The 13,742-nt window shown below is 39.2% G+C and overlaps 1 protein-coding gene and 1 long non-coding RNA gene across 4 annotated transcripts in view; one reads left to right on the top strand and one right to left on the bottom strand.

The window, feature by feature from the left end:
- Window positions 1-13,742, bottom strand: part of ME1 (malic enzyme 1) — a 158,146-nt gene that overhangs the window by 7,050 nt on the left and 137,354 nt on the right. For 2 of the 3 annotated variants that reach the window (XM_071741458.1, XM_071741459.1), the window contains exons 10-12: window positions 6,087-6,192; window positions 3,963-4,105; window positions 1,366-1,539 (exon numbers count right to left, since the gene is read on the bottom strand). In XM_071741458.1, the coding sequence (XP_071597559.1) occupies window positions 1,366-1,539; window positions 3,963-4,105; window positions 6,087-6,192 (423 nt within the window). Of the gene's footprint in view, window positions 1-1,365; window positions 2,018-2,597; window positions 4,106-6,086; window positions 6,193-13,742 lie in introns of all 3 variants that reach the window. The other variant, XR_011725359.1, reaches the window with a different exon arrangement.
- LOC139795032 (uncharacterized) lies at window positions 525-12,133 on the top strand. Its single transcript, XR_011725360.1, has 3 exons — window positions 525-2,044; window positions 2,838-5,454; window positions 5,516-12,133. It is a non-coding gene; the product is annotated as an uncharacterized lncRNA (long non-coding RNA).

The raw sequence follows: 13,742 nt of genomic DNA, 5'->3' as shown, positions 1-13,742 counted from the left end.
CAGATTGGGTAGAAATTACCACTGAAGTGAATCCGGGTCAGTTAATTTTGACAAAGCTGAAGGTAGCCTTGTTCCTTGTTTCCATACCTTTTAAAACACCTGAAAGTCTTTGGGCTTTTAATGAGTTGGCATGGACATGGACAGACCCCTCCTGCACTGCTCAGAGACTTCTGACCACTGAACCTGGGCACCCTCTGAGCAGGATGACCTTGGGAACACATTCCTGGGAGCTGAGTAGCCAAGCCACTGGAGCAGGGATAATCCCCAGCATCCTGGATAGAAGGAAGTTGAGTCCTGCAGGGCTCATTGCCTTGATCCCAGTGCCAGCCAAGAGCAGAACCAAGAAAGGAACTCCAAGGATAGAGCAGGGAAGGATGAGAGGCAGGAATGGAAGGAGTGCAATGGCACTTCTAGAGGAGGAGCAAAGATGCTTGACACAGAAAAGCACAGGCAGTTACTATTTTCTTGAGAAACAGCTACAGAAAGAATGACTTGTTGTTATGGGGGATTTTTTTTTTAATATTAATTAATAATTGTATTAAGCATATGATTTCATCAACTGCTGGTAATTCCTTTGTTTGGGTAAAAGATTCTAAAATAAAAAAGGCCAATGTTTTCATGTGTGTTGAAGATACAATCCTGTGCACTTATGATACTGTAATACAACAAAGTGGATGTCAGATTTTGAACAATCCCTGGAATCAAATAGTGAATGGATCCCAGAACCAAGGGTTTGCTCTCTGTTCATCTCTTGCCCACTGAGTGGAGATAAAGGTAACATCAGAACAAAGAAAAAAATTGCCTGAAGAAAGAAAAGAATACAGGAAAAAAAGAAATGGGAAGAATACCATGGCAATTGTGACAAACTGTGGTGCAAGGAGCCACAAGGCAATGGAACAATTTCACCAGCTGTTGACAAGGCAGGCCCACAAAATATTCCAACAGCTCTACTCAAAACCAGCAAAAAGCTAAAAGAAATTAAAATGAACTTTGCAAGCAAAACACATACAAAAGTCATCTCAAATCTACCAATACCAGAATATATTTCCTTTAAATCTAAAATCAAACTTATGTGCACATGTACACAAACTGTACATATGTGCATTCACCTGTGAAAAGGAGTTCTCTTTTTTCCTGTGCCAACAGAAGGTGAAGTTTATATTAGATGACCTTTGCACCAAGTATTAGCTTTTTAAAATTGTTTTTTTTTTTTTTTACAAAACCAACATACATTGCAAATAAAGGCCTTAAATAGAAAGCATTATTTTTCTAATTTTAAAGATACCGTTCAGCTATTTCTGTTTAATTACTCACTGTTACCCAGTTACTAAAGTAAGGATTTAAAATAATTGTTTAATACAGTACCTCAGCAGTTGTGAGGAACACCTCCTCGCCAATGTGTTTCACTCCACATGCAATAACACCAAGGGCAACTCCTGGGAACACATAGGAATTGTTACCCTGCCCAGGGTAGAGAGTTTGTCCACTTGGAAGAGTGACAGGATCAAAAGGACTTCCACTGGCAAAAATGCCACGTCCCTAAATTGTAATGAGAAAGCCAAAGAAAGCACGTTAGCTGTGAGGATGCTGTTGAAGTATTCCACACATTCCTTTAAATATCTCCCACTGTGGGAGTGGGGTTACAGCTATTTACTCTTCTGAGAGGGTGGCTGGAGCTATTTAACTATGTCTCAAGCATCAGGATGCTGATCCTAAAGATCACTGGCAATGCTCTGTGACTAATGTCAGAGAGTAACTTACTCGGGAAAGAGCTACCAGCACAATTTAGAGGAGGAGAAACTAAAGCCAGCACTCAACATTCTGCAGGATGGATGGATGGAGTCTTGCTGTACCCCTGGGATGAGGAACACACTGCTGAGAGATGCTGGCATCCATTCATGGGTAGGAGGGGAGGCACCTCAGAGGTGATTCCCCCACGACACTGCTCTTCAGCTTCTCCCCACATCACTTCTGATCCACAGGGAGCGAAATGTCATTTCCACAGCAGGCAATGGGACTAAGGAAGAGAGTGGCAACCAGGCTGGTGAAGGGAATCGAGCACAGATCCTATGAAGAGAGGCTGAGGGAGCTGGGGCTGTTCAGCCTGGAGAAGAGGAGGCTCAGGGGAGACCTCATCACTCTCTACAACTCCCTGAAAGGAGGGTGTAGCCAGGGGGGGGTTGGTCTCTTTTCCCAGGCAACCCTCAGCAAGACAAGAGGGCACGGTCTCAAGTTGTGCCAGGGGAGGTTTAGGTTGGACATTAGAAAGAATTTCTTTCCAGAGAGGGTGATCAGACATTGGAATGGGCTGCCCTGGGAAGTGGTGGATTCTCCGTCCCTGGAGATCATAGAATCATAGAATCATAGAATTAGCTGGGTTGGAAGGGACCTCAGAGATCATCAAGTCCAACCCTTGACCCACCGGTGCAGTTGCTAGACCATGGCACTGAGTGCCACATCCAGTCTCTTTTTAAATGTCTCTAGGGATGGGGAATCCACCACTTCCCTGGGCAGCCCATTCCATTGCCTGATCACCCTCTCTGTAAAAAAATTCTTTCTGATATCCAGCCTAAATCTCCCCTGGCACAACTTAAGACTGTGTCCTCTTGTCTTGTTGAAAGTCATCTGGGAAAAGAGACCAACTCCCACCTGGCTCCAACCTCCTTTCAGGGAGTTGTAGAGAGTGATGAGGTCTAAAAAATATTTAAAAAGAGACTGGATGTGGCACTCAGTGCCATGGTCTGGTAACTGCAGCGGGAGTGGATCAAGGGTTGGACTTGATGATCTCTGAGGTCCCTTCCAACCCAGCCAATTCTATGATTCTATGATTGAAAAAGCTCTACATCTGCAGCCCAAAGGCCCCTGGCTCTTGTCTTGCTTGGGAGGCAGCACCCTTGAATTTAAGCTGTAAATTTAGGTGGAGAGGAAAACAATCCTTCATTTATGCTAGCACTGCTGAAGTGATAAATGTCACTCTGACACACTTCAGAGGAGCTTTGTAGTGGGAATATCTGTGCTTATTTTGGATAACTGGAAATGGGCAGTTTAAAATACGGCACTGTTTCTATTCATCTTTTCAGAAGAGCACTGGGTTTGGTTTGGTGTCGTGCAGTATTATCATGGCTGGCTTATTATACAGTTTGGTGACAGATCAAATATTTCAGTGCCTCTTTTGCTCTGTCTACCAGATGTTTTTACCCTTCACACAGGCTGCTTCCCTGGCTCTGGCACGGTGCTGTAATTGTGTACTGAGCAGTGGGGAAAGGGAATGCTAAATTTGTCTTTTAAACACTGTGGAACTGCCATTCAAACTGGCCTCTATTTGACAAGAAGTCCAAACACTATCCACTAAACATATAAAGTCAAGTACTCATACGTTTCAAATTCTAAACTAAGTTACAGGATAACATGCTATTAGCAATTCTGTAATACAATAATAAATAAGCAAGCACAGCTCTCTTAATTTTCACCTATGTTTCTATTATGGAAATCTCTATTACAGGAGTCAGATACCCCACTTCTTAATAAATTATTATTTTAAAGATTCTATTTCCTGTTTTCACATTTTTTTTACCCTGAAGAGTATTTATAAAATTATCAAATGAAAAGCACACCACTGTGTGTATATATTACACAAAGTCACACTGTTCAAAAACAGGCACAAAGCTTTAATGATTGATGGTTACTGATGCTTTGTTTAGAATAAAGACTCTTGAGTCTTGCCTGACACCAATAAAAGCTATTGAATGTTTTTATGAGGGTGCAAGCATGTACTGACATCAATAAAATTGTTTTATTAAAATCTGAATAACCTGTTACTTAATTTATCTTATTTTGTCTACAAGGAGAGACATGTTAAGTACTTGTAACTCCACCTTCTATTTCCTCTTCCTCCCATTTTAAATTTAAATTCAGATTTACTTTTCACTATGAATAATGGAGAGATGTAAATGCTTGCTTACCTCTGTGTATTTGTAGCACTGCTCAGCAGTGCATTCTGCTTTGCTGGTGGGATTGCTGAGAGCAAAAATAATAGGACGTTTGTTTATAGCAGCCATATCCTGAAGAATCTGTTTAGTGAAAGCCCCACCAATTGCAGCAACTCCTGGAGAAATAAACCACACACATGATAAGACATATGCAATCAGCTCAAGGCAAGACATGCATGTCACTTTTAAAAGAATAGAACTCCCTCCTGTTTAAAATGGAGTTCAGCTTTTTTTCTAACATAGTTGAAATAAAGTTTTGTATAAAAAATTTTGCAGCAGTGAAACCTCAGTGTTATCCCTAACATCAGGCAGAACCTTCTCACCCCTGGACAGTTTGGTGAATTTCTAACTTCACTTTTGTTCTCAGGCCCTTTATATAAAATAGAAGTGGATCACTTGACCTGCAGATAAATCCAGAAAGGAGCAGAAAGGTGCTGTCTCACACAGTGTCTTCTGTCACACACTACTCTTTTTTGCAAATCTCCACCCTCTATGAAGGGACAAGGATGTTTAGATGCAAAAGCTCTGCTAGACCAGCTGGGCCACTTGTATGTTTGATAAAGAGTTCTGGCAGGCAAGATTTTGACCCACTTGTATAAGAGTTCTGGTAAAGCCTGCACTTGCCAAATGTTTAATGTCTTCTAAATCTGCTAAGAATAAATATCTAAGAATCTCTAAATATCTAAGAATAAATATCCTAGAATGATAATTATTTTAAAATATAAAGTTAAAAAAAATGCTCTGAGCAATTTCACTGATTATTTTTTTTTCTTTTTAAAATTGCTATTTCTTATCTTTGATCTAGCTAAGCTAAGGCTTTTCCTTGAGTCAGATGAAATGTACATGAGGATTCACTGAGCCAGAGTTAAGTGAAACACTGGGAGAAGGAATATCAGCTTATTTCCCCATGACTCTGGCTTCCCAGGGGAAGATACTGAATGGCTCATCCTCCAAACCAAAAAAAACCCAGTTACTAATTTTCACTGTTATTTCTAGCACACAAATAGCTACAGTGCTATTGTTGGAAGAGCTGTCCTCGTTGTGCAGTATGGAGAGGAGTCACCTTGAGGGAAAGCACCACATAGGTTTATATCTAAAAATGACATGAAATAAACACCCATATTTCATGACAGCAAACACTGCCTAAGCATCCACACACCTTTATCTACACAAATACCACATGCCACTCAATCTATTCTTCTGTTCCACTAGTTTTTCATCTTTGTCCTAAATAAATTCTCTAGATTACTTGGTCTCTGTCTTGCAGTCCTATTTTATGGAGCATAGAAAAAGATAAGCTTAATTCACCTCATTCATGATCATTGTCAAAAGTGTGTTTTACTGAATGAGGACCATATGGTCCAGGCATAGTTGAAAAGGCAGCTCTTAAAATGTAGATAATTTTCACTGTGGCATTTCAGGTTTTCCAGCATCTGATGAATGGTTTTACTAGCCAAATAGATGAGTTTTCAAGTCTTAGATGTTTAAAAAAAAAAAAAAAAAAAAAAAAAAAAAAAAAAAAAAAGATTTAAGAGTATTTCCAGCTTGTTCCTGAAACTGTGATATAATAACCAACTGCAGAGAACTGAGAAATCCTTTACTAAGAACTCAAATCCTTCAGCTTTTATAAAAGAAAATGACTTTCTAAAATCCACCAAGGAGTGCTGGGTAAAGACCTAAATATGAAGAAGATGAGGACTCAGCTACAGCATGGCCATATTTGCACACTTTTACATCTGCTTAGCTCAGTTTTCTCACTCTGACTTTAAGGTTATTTGTATTACACCATCCACATGAAATCAGAAGTAATTTAGGGAGATGACAAGGTTCTCCATCAGCTGTTTAAAGCAACTTGAATTATCTCCACTTTAAAATGGACAGCTTGTAGTGAAAGCAGTGTTACATGCTTGGGTAGCTACTGTTTGTTCAGTTGCTTAATAGAGTCCATTATACACCTACTGTTTTCTAAAAACACACAAAGGTAAACTCTGTTCAGAGGAACTTGATCTTGTCTCTCGACAAAGCCACATCCCTCTTTTTTTTTCCAACAAAGAATAAGGTCATTGCTTTAAAGTAAAAAAAAAAAATAAAAATTACCTATTAACACAGTTGGTTTTATGTCTTTAACAATATCTTCTAGATTTTTCATCTCAGCATGTTGGTGGGCAAAATGCTGTTTTTCAGATGTTAATGAGGCACGCCCCTGAGTAAGGAAAAGAAAAAAGAAAAGATATTTATTAAAAGTTTGATGGAACCTAATATCCTGGGATTATCAGTTTACAAAGTATCTGGTTTAACATGTCCTATTTTTAATTCTACTCTTGCATCTATCAACAAATACCATATTAGACAGAATAAGGCTATGTACAGGCAACACACTTTACTTTAGGACTAATATATTTCTCTAAGTAGTAAGTAAATGAAATATGTTTAATCAAAAATTCATAAGACTTGTAGAACACCACTGCATAAACAATTATATGAAAGCATCATTAATGTCTTCTTTGAAGCATTCTTAAAGCTGTTTTACCTATTAACATTTGGGCAAAGGTTTAAAGTTTACTGATAAAGCATGAATACAGTTCCATAGAAAACGGCACAGATGTACCAGGTCAGGGGGAATTTGTAACTGAGGGGAAAAAAATAGTTTCTCCTACTTTTTCAGCTTTGCTCTTTTCTAAAAGTATAGGACTATGGGGGGAGGGGGTATAGAGACTGTAGGGAAGTCTATATTTTGCTCCACATTTTTCACATTTAAGTCATTGGTTCTTAAGGGTGGAATAAAGATAATTCTAACCAGATGTCCCCTGCACTGTTTTTGCATTAACAAAATTGACTCAGCTGTGAAACAATTTTTGCCCTGATCTATACTGGCAATTCCCACTGATCGATTCCCAGCAAGGTTTCCAAATGGAATATGAAAGATGCAGGAAAAAAGGGCATAGACTGTCATTGACATGGACTGGGCTGCAAACAGGTGTGGAGCTCTGTGTAAGTATCATGGAGCACAGGGCAAAAAAAGGGTCCAGAATTTGTCAGAATTAGCTGTCTGGATACGTGGACCTCTGTCTGTACACAGGCATCTGAAAACTTCAGGAGAGGAGTTTAGAATGCATGTGCCTCAACCCCTCGTTTTAATCTCAAGCCTGCAAAAAATGTCACTGCAAAGGCACTTTTCAAATGGAAATCCAGAAGACTGTGCCAGCCCCTCAAACATCTCACCATTTCAGGCATCAAGAAGCAGATTCTAGAGATATATAGGGAAGCACATGAGGGAAATAGAACATTAAATGTAATTTTGACCGAATAGCCTGAACAGATAGATATGTCATGCCCCCAGCCACATCTTTTCCAACTGATAGGATAAAAGTTTCCTGAACCTAATTAAGACTATACTGAAGTATTGGAACAGAATTCATTCCACAGTTCCACTAAAGTCTAGAAACTTGACAACTTTGGCTCAATTTAGGCCTGCATATGCTACTGGATTCAAGCTTGAGTTAGTTTTTTAATAACATTTTTACTTAATTTTAACAAAAATGAGAAATCCAACCTCAGACCACAATTCTGCAATGAGGCAACGTGTAACTGTGCCAGGCTCATCACTCTGCTGGCCCTCAGATGGTGACCACAAGAGCTGGTAAACAGGGGGCAAGGCCATTTTTTTTCATTTCCAGCTGCAAGAAAAGCATTTCCACCCCCAGGATACTCCAGGAAGTCACAGAAGGCTGTTATGTGGTTGGGGCTGCTCTGCCTCACAGGATGCCAGCTTCTCTTGGCTCCCCCAATGTTACAAGAAACTTGCAGAGATTTCTCCTCTTCTACAGAATTATTATTTTTTTTTTTTTAACATGAGCAAAATACCAAGTTTTTAAATTAAGTGGGTTATGTCTGGATGTGCTTATGAGGGTCTTAAGTGTTCTGTTACAGCTATTAGCATGGAAATACTCTGATTACAGGCACCTGGTTTCCTTTGAGGGTGAAATATGCAATTCTCAGCCTCTAGAGAATGTTGTGATTTTAACAATTTTTTTTTTTTTTTGGCAAATTCCTGCTTGAACTATTCCACAGCCTATCAATATTTTGAAGTCTGCCATTTCTCAGCACCCCAGCAGATGGCCCCAGAGCCTACACACCTGGTTTAGATGCATCTCATTTTTAAAGCAGGAATTTTCCTTGACGTCTTCAGGGGGAAAGTATCAAGTTTGCTTTTTAGTCAACAAAATTAAAAAATATCTTTGTGACTTCCAGGCCAAAAAAATGTTCCTAAGAATAACTTATAATACTAGAATACAAGCCACTTTTCATTCTAATCAGCTGGTTGGTTGAAATAAAAATGCTCAAGGGAGCTCAACCTGGAGGCAGTTTCCTGGGAAGCCAGGAATGGGTGCCCCGGGTGATGCAGCACCAAGGGTTAAAGGCTCCATTTCCTACTGTTATGTATAATTATCTCTTATTTAATTAGCTACAAATGAGTACTGAAACAGTAAGCTGGATGTGATCCACTGAAATATTTTCTGAGCCACTGGTTATTGACACTAATGCTAAACAGGTAAATCAGCTTAGGTCAGACTCACTTCTGCCCTATCTTAATTTCCATCAGTCCTTAATTTCCCACAGGGTATTTTACCATTTTGAAAAAAAAAAAAAAACAAACAACCCACAGATATACAAAACAACAGTAACAACAAAAAAAACCCCCACAAAAACACAACAAACCCAAAACCAAACAAGAAAATACCAAACAAACAAAAAAACCCAATCAAAACAAAAACCAGGCCATCAAAGAAACCCACACTAGCCTTCCCAAAATTTTAGATTTATTTCTTTGTCCAGCGTTGGTCTGAATTGTCTTGATCCCGTTAGTCAGAATGAATCATGTCTCCAAGTAAATATTTTTCTAGTATATTAACCAAGAATGAATTATTAAATTCTGTGGTTTAGCAAAAATAACAACAGCTACATATATAGAAATTTCTTCTTGGAAAATGCTTATAAGAGAAATTTTATAGTTGGGAGGGATTAAATACATTTTTTTAACCTTAAGCTTTAATTGTTAATTGAATAATCCTAAAGGAGCTACATAACTGTTGAGATTTCAAGACCAACCAGCCAGTTGATTTGGTTAAAAAAACTCCAATTCCTTAGAGGACAGTGCTTAAGACAGTGTATTTTTTTTCTCCCCAAACTGGCAAACTCTTAAGTTCTGCTCTCCACATATTAGAAAAGCAGCACCAAGAGCATGGTTACCCTTCCTCTGTCTCCCAATAGCAGAGCAAGCAATGACTTGCTGGCAGGAGGAAACAGTTCAGTTTTGTTCACGTTTAACCTAAAACTAAGGGGCTGCCAGTCCATTTAGTACAAGCTTCCAGACATCCACCCCTGAAAGCCTATAGCCAGAATAAAAAAAATGAGAACACAGAATTTTTGTCAGTCAGGTGAGAGAAGAGGATGGAGCCAAAATACAGAAGTCTCAATTCTGAATTTGCCTGGGCTTCCATCTTCACTCCCTCCTTGAGACTGGAAAGATGTAAAGTAGATGGGCTCATTGGCACAGAGCTGCTCTGCCTACAACATCTTCTGGAAGCACAGAGCTCATCTTCTGACATTTCATCAGAGCTCATTTCAGAGCTCATCTTCAGACCTGGCTTAGGTAATTTTTATGCTCTGTCAATCTGCTACTAGGAAATGAGCTGTGGAGGATCAACACAAGGCAGCATAAACCAGAAACTGCTCTGGTCTGCTTGTGTCTCCCGAATTCTAAGATACTAACACAACACACAGCTCACTGATATTTCCCTTCTTCTAAGAGGAAAAGTGAAAATGTAAAATACATCATACTAAGAAAAAAATGGAGTGAGCTCGGGGGTTCTGCATAAGAAGTTCTGAGTCTTTTAAGCAGAAACATCATTTCAAGTCCCATTCATTTGTCTTCTAAGTCCTTGTTCTTTTAGTATTATTAAAATTTTGTTTGTCCCATGAAAAGGGCTCAGAAAAATCAGCAGTCTAAAAACAAGCCCCTCTCAGTCACCAACCCAATGTCACTTTTTCACTGAAGAATTTCAGTGCTTGCCACACAGGGGAGAATTCTTCCAGGGGTTCCTACTGAAGGATGTTATTCCACCATTGTTAAAACAGCAGAATGCAGACTCATCCAGGCCAGACAGCAGCTGTCCTAAGCTGTAATATGTCTACTAGGACACATAACAAGCACCTTTCTTGCACCAAGTGACACTCCCTAAATCAAAGAAGAAAGTCTCCCACATTGAAACCTGCAGATGAACTAACAGACTGGATGTAATCCCTGAGATCCTCTACTCAGAGGAGAAGACAGAAACTCACAAACTCTTTCAATAGAAAAAGGAAGGTAAAGTCAGAAAAAGAAACTATATATCCTTTTTGCTTTAATTTCCCAAATGTATTCAGCAAGCAAGCATAAGAAAGCACAGTTCCATAACTTTCTGCAGTGCTGCGTATTCTCACATTATTTCCTTATTTTTTATAGAACTTGTAATTTGCTAGAGGCATTATGATAAAAGTCTGCCTGAATAAAATAAAATAAAAAAAACAACAAAAACATAAACCAACCAAACAAGCAAAAGTAAACAAACTAAAAATCCCACTACATACTTACATAACAGAAAGACAACCACAGCATTGTTAGTGCCTACTCAGGCTGCCTGAATGAAGTGTACAATAAACCTTTACTAGGATGCCAAAGGTGAAGTTTATTAAAAACTCTCAAAAAAGGTTAATAAACCTGAAGTCTAAAGGCTCAGTGAAAATGCCAGAGATTATTTTGTAGGGGAAAAGTATTACCTCTATGACAGTATCATTTTGTACCAAGAAACCAACGGGATTATTTTGGATGTGAACAAAAGAGAACAAAGCAAGCTGAAAAGGGATATGTTGCTATATTAGAAGTTACCATCTCAGTTACCATAGAAGTTTCCATCTCGGATGGAAAGTAATACGAGCTAAATTCTTTATTAGCAAATGAGTTACAATGTGGACTGTGTTAAGTCAGGAGATGAAGTACAGAGATAAGGAAACAATAGGAGCATTCTCTGATAGTAACATTATGAACTGGTTAAGTAACTTTAAGATCCTGGTGATCCTAAAAGGTCCATCCTCCCTAATGGATGAGAGTCATTGGTGTTATATATTGTTATCAAAAAGAGTAAAAAATACTCACTTGGGCAAGAGGACCTTTTAGTTCAAGGATCAGAAGGAAGCAACAGGACTCAGTAGATAATAGTTTTATGAAAAACTACTTGTGTTTTGGATTCGAATTGGAAGCCTTTCTTAGTTTTACAGAGTTCTTAGGTTTTCAGTTTTGGTGGTTGATCAGCAGCACGAGAAACAAAGGAGATGTTGGGATCAGGTTTCAAAAGCAAAGGCACATCAGAGTTTCCACAAGAAAGTTACTCATATCATTACATTATAGAGCCAAACTGAGGCTTAGATAAGGAACAAAAATGATCCATCAATAAAGCCCTGTGAAAATGTATAGAAAACAGCTGCAAAAACAGGAGACCAGAGTGCACAGCAAACATCTCTATGAGATATTATGAAACAGGAGGCAATCTTAAAAATATCACCAATTGAAATCTATCTGTTTGAGCAGGTCCTGCCAGGGCTGCCCCATGGATGAGGGCTGAAGAGCAGAGCAGCTTTCTGCCAGTGAGGTGAGAGAGGCAGAGCTGGAAGCTCTCCAAGACTTTTTTCCCATCAGCTGGGAGGCAGCTGAGAATAAGGCAGAGCACCCTGATGACTGCACTGTCCCACATCAGAGGCAATCCTGGCACATCCTGCCTCACAACCAAGGAGGAAAAAAATCTATTTATATAAACACTTGCCTCTGTTTGACTGTGTCAACTGAGGCTTATTTTAATAAGAGAGCAGAGATCAGTACACAGATAAATTAATAAATTCATCCAAGGGTCTTAAAATACTCGAGGTTCTTAAAAATGAGAACCACAAAAGACATAAGAACCACAAGAGACATGAGAACTGCAGACCAAAAAGCAAAGCAAAGCAGTCCAGTAGTAAGCTGAGTGTTTCCAAGTGCAAAATACTTTGGTTTTAACTGCATGTCTCCTGTGAGTTCCTTATTGCAGAGCTATGAGCAAAACAAAAGAAAAGCAGTTGTTAAAGGAAGAAAGGGGGGAAAAAGGATGTGATTAAGAGTCATGGGAGAAGGTGGTGAAATATCTACCCGATGGGAGATTATCTCTACGTGGCTTCCCATCTCTTTCATCACAAGTCCATGGTCTAAAGGTTTCTGATGAACCACCCGGATGGCTCTAGGCAGGGACTCAGCACGAGGAGCTGAGGGACATCTCTGGAGAGCCCCCAGAAGCAGGAAAGGGAAGGGACAGGAGAGGCATGGACAGCCTAGGACATGCTAGGAGAGGACTGGCCAGGCTGTCCTCCCTCACCAGAACTCCAGGAGACCACCAGTCACAAGGAACTGAAAAATGCCAATAAAAAAGATGGAAGTATGGATACAGACTCAGGTCAGGGGTTACCAAGGGCTTGCAGATGAAAGGCACTCCTGTGCTACCTTGTTCAGGAACCAAGACACAGAGACACACAAGCCCTCCCAGATCCCTACACACTGAGGCCCTAAAATGGGTGCATCTCCTGATCAGACCCATCACTTAACACCTAAAGGTGAAGGGTGCTGATTAAAACCAGAGCGGTCACCTAGGACACAGAATTAATAAACATTTTGTTGCCAACTGTGTGAGAAATCGTGACATTTTGAGGAAATAATGTCATAATGGCTGGCAGCAAAACATACAATTTAGGTACAAAAATGTAATTCTGGTGTTGACTTCAGAACACATTGTTGGAAGATTAGGACTGTTTGTTTAAGTCCTGTAAAATCTGTAAAATTGCCTTTCCATGCAAATAAACACACGTGGGTAACAGGCAGGACAAAATTTATGAAGACAATTATTTTAAGGAGATAAGATCTGAGAGGCAGAGCAAGTCAGGAACCCACAGAACAGCAGAAACAAAATGAAGCAAAACAATCATCCATTTTAATAACATAGCATGAGCAAAAGAAATCATAAACCATCCATACTAGGTCACCATCACGTCAGTACATCTACAGAACACTAACAAATTTAACATCCCAATTTTTGGTGGTGTCTGCTTTAGAGAAAATAATGTGGATGGATGTCCTTTGAGCATACCCCACCAATCATCCTTTTGCCTTGTCCTCAGTTGTTTTCATATATTACTGACCCAGCAGGAGTGATGCCACAAGCACTCAAAGACAAACTATTATGTTTCCTTTCTGCAAACTTATCCATAATATAGACCAAGATAAATGCAAGATGAAACTGCACAAATTAATTCCCCAGGCTACAGAATAATGCAAAAAAGCAAACAAGGATTGCTTCATTGGGATAGTACATGAGTAAAATAAGGCTGAAACTTATTTCAGTGTGATTGTGGGAGTGATTGTGGCACCTTAGATATTTCCAAGACATATCTTTGCTAAGATGCAAAGCAGGTTTGTTTCTCAACAGTTGAAGTTAGCTGTTAATTTACAGCTAACTACAATTAATTGATCAAGCAGTTAGAGTAAGGAGAAGCAATTAAAAGTTAGAAGGAAGACATAATATTAAGTTGCATATACAAGATAATATTAAAACCCTTATCAAGTTAGCATATAGAATGAAATGCAAACATTTTTTAAAGTAATTATTGCTAAAAAAATAAGAAAATTCAGTAACA

The sequence above is a fragment of the Heliangelus exortis genome, chromosome 3 (genome assembly GCF_036169615.1).
Source record: "Heliangelus exortis chromosome 3, bHelExo1.hap1, whole genome shotgun sequence".
Taxonomy (NCBI): Eukaryota; Metazoa; Chordata; class Aves; order Apodiformes; family Trochilidae; genus Heliangelus; species Heliangelus exortis.
This window is presented reverse-complemented; position numbering and strand designations above follow the sequence as displayed.